The 5,600-nt window shown below is 38.0% G+C and overlaps 1 protein-coding gene across 1 annotated transcript; it reads right to left on the reverse strand.

The window, feature by feature from the left end:
- Nucleotides 1-490: 490 nt before the first annotated feature.
- Nucleotides 491-2,789, reverse strand: LOC114522552. The gene is made up of 2 exons (XM_028543268.1): nucleotides 2,016-2,789; nucleotides 491-928 (listed from the first exon to the last, which is right to left on the reverse strand). The coding sequence occupies exons 1-2, from the start codon at nucleotides 2,740-2,742 to the stop codon at nucleotides 834-836; spliced, it is 822 nt and encodes a 273-aa protein (XP_028399069.1). The 5' UTR covers nucleotides 2,743-2,789; the 3' UTR covers nucleotides 491-833.
- Nucleotides 2,790-5,600: the final 2,811 nt, after the last annotated feature.

The raw sequence follows: 5,600 nt of genomic DNA on the forward strand, positions 1-5,600 counted from the left end.
GAAGAATAGTTGAAGTTCAACGTTTGTGTTCACCTTAGTCGTTGCAAAAGCGCGTAGGAAGGCATAAAGATGCGCTTCGTTTTGTGTTCAGTTTATTTTTGGGTGTTGTTCACGTATGATTATCGATTTAAATTTAAATCAATTTGCCAGTGGTAAACGTTATCATTATAATGGTTTTAGTAAAGGGATTTGGGAGCTTTTAGTTGTTTATAACAGTGGAAATCGACTGTATTATTTGAAGCGCTGCGCGGTTCAATGATATAAACTACCTTTCATCTACTGAAGTATTTGATCAGTTGCTTTAACCGAACCGGAATAGAATTGGGTAGACTTGTTTTGAAAAAGCTGTTGATTAGATTGGAATATGTCAGGCATTGGTCTTGCTATAGCCAAGACAGGTATCGAATTGATAATCAGTTTTGTAAGGCTTCTGTAGCTGTGGAATATCTACAGGGTGAGTAAAAAAAAACGGACACCTTTGAAATTCAAATTAGTCGCATAGTGGCTTATGGCTGGAATATGACAATTCCCATGTACAATCAACAAAAAAACCTGACACCGATCAGAGCGAACACGTCACTACATCAGCTCGGATGATTTCAAACGTTTGCGCCATGGCGCAATGAACGAGAACCACTCAAACGAAGCACTCTAATAACAAGTACTTGCCACCTTTATCAGAATGGAATTTTTGTTCAAAGCTTTACCATATTCCCACCTAACCAGGCTAACCTGGAGTTGTAGGCGACTGATTGGTTCTTTCAAATCCGACCAGAAAAAACAGACTATAACTATCAACTTCGGACCAGTGCTGTAAACCTGCCGACTCTTTCTTAATGACCAGCCTTGACCAGGGTCTTTGCCCCGAAAAAATTAACTCTGGCGACACGCTTATCCGTGCGGCGACTTTTATGTGATTTGAATTGAGCTGTAAATAAATAAAAACATGTCTACGCGGTCATATTAGTCATAAAGAGAACTGCTTCAGTTTTTGATAGCCGATAGGATCATGGGTTTGCAACAAAAGTTCTGCATGGCTAAAGGTATTCGCCAAGACAAAGAGTATATCAAACTAGTGCAATCCAGATTACAAGCTTATTAACTGTTTCATGAAGTTGCATTATGCAGTATAATATACTATTTGCAGTAAATATTTAGACAGCATTTATCAGGCTTAAAATTTATCAAAATATACGCAACTGTGGTATGTATACAGTACTATATTAAAGAATACGAGGTGAAAATATAAAATTCTCTTGCTTGCTTATCTCGTAAGTAAACGTCGGGCCTCCATTCTGATTGTGTTCACATCACCAACAGCAGAGACTGCATTAATTAATGTGTGAACAACATATGCAAATGCCGACCAATGTCGCAAAATAACCTACAGTTCATGGTCGTCGGTCCCAAGCTAATTCACGTTGAATATGTACGAAATTCATATATATCAATTATCAAAATACGCGAAAAAACATATACGAGTGTAAGGAAAAGAAATATTGTATAGTGGAAGCAGTACAAGGAGTTTACCCGCAACTTCCGCTCTAAACGGCGATTTCTGTCCAATTTGATCGTCGCATGTAACACGATATAGACTATTTGTATAGCGAGAGTTTGATATGTTAACTAATAGTCTTTTCATAAAATTCGTTAGAATAATACGTTAGAATAAAATCTGCCTTTGTGTTTTTTCGCTAAATATATCTTGTGCCACATGCAGAATGCAAATATATTATACGCAGATTATTTATTCCTTATCGCATAGATTGAATGTTATTTGTGCATGAAAGGAATACTTTAGATATATATGACCCATTATAATTACAAACAATCATTAGCTATTAAATCGTAAATGATACAAACAATTGCAATGAAAACTTTATATTAAAGGATGCGATTGCAAAGTCACATGTTACGAACTGATTATAATAAAGGACTTAACGTTAATGTGCATGACGGTGGTTTCTATGGCATTTTGTATCCGAATGAACTGAAGTCAAAATCCATGAGCATACCTTCTACTGCAAAATTTCTTCCTTTCTCAAGCCAGCCAGGACCAGCATTCGCCCATGACTCCACAATTTTTCTGACGCAATACTCAGACAACTCATGCATTCTTCTACGACGATCATGAAATGGACTGTCCTTTGGATTGTTGAAAACGCCCGAATTCATTTCAAATGTTTCATTTCGTATTGCAAACCCTTCGCCAACGACTTCCGCGTCATTTACAGATTCACCGAAGGCATTTCTATAAACAGCTCCATGAACTTGACCAGGCTCATTCTTCCATTTCTTAACGTCTTCTCTGTCGGTATCCTGAATGACGATATAACCAGACTTACAGTGAGTGTTGTTGGCGGTTCTCCATTCTGACTTGCCGTTGTATTGATAAACAATGACTCCGCCATAGTTGTGACCATCATTATACGTGTCGCATTTGCAAGAGATATGCATGGTTGTGACAGAAACTTCATTCTTATCAGAAGACCGAGGAGTTATCACCATCCTGTCTGTCCCTGCGACAAACTCACCACCAAAAAACCCTTTAGCAGCCATTTGAAGTCCTCTTACTAGCTTTCCTGATGGTAACATACAAATCGGTAAATCTTTCGAATCTCTGCATTTTGAAGTCGATACGCCCAGCTTTCCTGTATTTGGGTTGAATTCTAGTCTCACGGTTGGCTCCCAGCAACGAGCATTTTGACTCAAATGCCCCTGTATGTCATTCGAGTCTTCCATTCTATATTTACCGAATATTCCTTGCAGTAGTTATATACTGTTGCCAAGCGAAAGGCTTTCTCAATCTCGAATGAACAAAAAGGTTTATTGATTTATAATTGTGATATGGTCACGTGAATTCTACAACGATGCCCTATTGGTCAATCAGTAACTATACGTCATGCAAAGTAATGCTATTAGAAATTACGTAAGATAGATAAGCGTACTTCTTTATAATTCATTGCATAGGTTGGCGTAACCTAAAGAATATATTCCGCATTTTTTTTGCGTCGTCAGCTATAGCAGACATAGATGTGGATAAACAGATAACGCTATATATTTTTTTAAGAATCCGCAGCGGGCAGAATCTTAGCTTTTCTTGTAATCTGATTGGCCGTAGCAGCGGGCGAAATTTTACAACGCCTGACCACGGTCCGGAATCCTATATCTTACAACACGGTGAACTCCATATAAAATTGTGGAGTGAGAGCCTCCATTATAAAAGTTCAGTTCTGTGAAATCTATTCTATATGCATATATCTGAAGTAAGAACGTCCAATTATAAAAGTTCAGTACTGTGAACTCTAAATAGTCTATAAATATAACTGGAGTAAGAATATCTCAGGTAAATGCTCAGCACTGTGAACGCCATATATCTGGAGTAAGAATAATGTTTCAGTATAAATCCTCAGCACTTTGACCTCCATATATATCTGGAGTAACAGATCTTATTGATCTGTCTTCCATTCTATGTTTACTGAATATTTCTTGTAAGGTATAATATGTAGTGCTACCGAGCGAAAGATTTTCTCGAATGATTTATGATTTATTATAATTATGACATGGCCACGTGGATTCTAGAAAAACAACTTTAACACCTTTAACACCTTTACACGGCGCACTCTATACAAACACCACAGAGAAACACACATCAAGCAAAAATTGAAGTACCTCCGGGCGAATTTGCAAATACGGTCACATTCTTCATCTATTCTGATGAGTTGAATCGATAATCGTGCACTGACAGTTGGACAGTATCTTGCATTCAAAGATAGAGCGCCGAGCCATATTTTTTTCGAATTTAAAGTCCGACAAAAATACATAGCATAGTACGTAGACGTTCTCGATCTGCATAAAAACAGGCGACACATTGACACAAATGTATTGGAAAAATGCAGCTTCCCGTTGGGTTTGCAAAATTTATTTTGGGTGTTGTTCACGTATGATTATTGATTTAAATTTGAATCAATTTGGCAGTGGTAAACGTTATCATTATAATGGTTTTGGTAAAGGGATTTGAGAGCTTTTAGTTGTTTATAACAGTGGATATCGAATGTATAATTCTGAAATTTCAAGCGCTGCGCCGTTCAATCTACCTTTCATCATGGATAGTTAAAATGATTTTATTATCCATGCTTTCATCTACTGACTGAGTATTTGATCAGTTGCTTTAACCGAACCGGAATAGAATCGGGTAGACTTGTTTTGAAAAAGCTGTTGATTAGATTGGAATATGTCAGGCATTAGTCTTGCTTTAACTAAGACAGGTATCGAATTGATAATTTTCGTAAGCCTTCTGTAGCTGTGGAATCTCTATATGATAACACGTTTTTGAAGGGTGTCTATCGTACGAAACTGGCAAAAATGCTGCATTTGGGGAAAGTGGGTGAGAACCAACAGGACATGGGGAAAATGTTTCGCAGCCGAGGGCATGGGCATCGAACTCGTTATCTTTGATTTGCTAGTCCAGTGATCCAGCTATGCGGTCACAGCGAACACGTCACTACGTCAGCTCGGATGATTTCAAACGTTTGCGCCATTGCGCAATGAACGAGCTCACCAGGGCCACTCAAACGAAGCACTCTAATGACAAGTACTTTCCACCTTTATCAGAATGGAATTTTTGGTCAAAGCTCTACCATATTCCCACCTAACCAGGCTAACCTGGAGTTGTAAGCGACTGATTGGTTCTTTCAAATCCGACCAGAAAAAACAGACTATAACTATCAACTTCGGACCAGTGCTGTAAACCTGCCGACTTTTTCTTAAATTTAAAGAAGATTACCAAGTCTTTCGCCAATTGGTATTTTGACACATGGAATGGTTTAATCGACATAGAGGCGTTTTGTTATCAATCATTTTCAAATCATTGGCACTGACGATATATAATATTATCACCCAAACAAAACTAGTGTTTTCTCTGCATTTTTCACCAGCTGCTGTCACTAACTGTAGTGCTGTCACTAACTGTAGTGCTGTCACTAACTGTAGTGTTGTCACTAACTGTAGTGCTGTCACTAACTGTAGTGCTGTCACTAACCGTAGTGCTGTCATTAACTGTAGTGCTGTCACTAACTGTAGTGCTGTCACTAACTGTAGTGCTGTCACTAAATTGCTGATAAATTTGTATTAATTTTAATACATTTGTGTTGTACAAATTTCAATATTTCGCGCAAAAACGTTACCTCTTCTTGAAATGTCAGTTTACTAAATTTGGGGGTAAATCTAGCTTTACTGACGAATTTTCTAGTTTTCTAGTTTTTTTCTCTAGTTGAAAGCTAGAAGAAGGGTCAGTCAATTGATGACCAAAGTTGCAAAAAGTGTTCAACCTTCCTCCGGTAGGATTTCAAGTTTTGAAAACCTTCCTCAAAATAAGTCAAATGGCAACAAGCATAAAGAAATATTTGGTCGGGGTCACGGTTGGTGTACGCATTATAGACAGCAGCGATGCGGTCAATTTATGTAAGTTGAGATAGTTGAGATTCTTTTGTGTGCTTCGGGGGTTTCCCCTGAGTACTTCGATATATTTTTTCTGTAATCACTAACCCTTTTGTGAGAAGAGAAGATATGGCCACGGTGGATAGGCCAATGTTTCCCCG

Source organism: Dendronephthya gigantea, unplaced genomic scaffold (genome assembly GCF_004324835.1).
Source record: "Dendronephthya gigantea isolate DGI-Jeju-01 unplaced genomic scaffold, DenGig_1.0 000023F, whole genome shotgun sequence".
Taxonomy (NCBI): Eukaryota; Metazoa; Cnidaria; class Anthozoa; order Malacalcyonacea; family Nephtheidae; genus Dendronephthya; species Dendronephthya gigantea.

Bases quoted from the DNA above. Each gene is read 5' to 3' on its own strand.
- LOC114522552 (XM_028543268.1), bottom strand. From the start codon at position 2,742: ATGGAAGACTCGAATGACATACAGGGGCATTTGAGTCAAAATGCTCGT. The intron at 929-2,015 runs GTATGCTCATGG...ATTTATTTACAG, and splicing joins AAGAAATTTTGCAGTAGAAG to CTCAATTCAAATCACATAAA.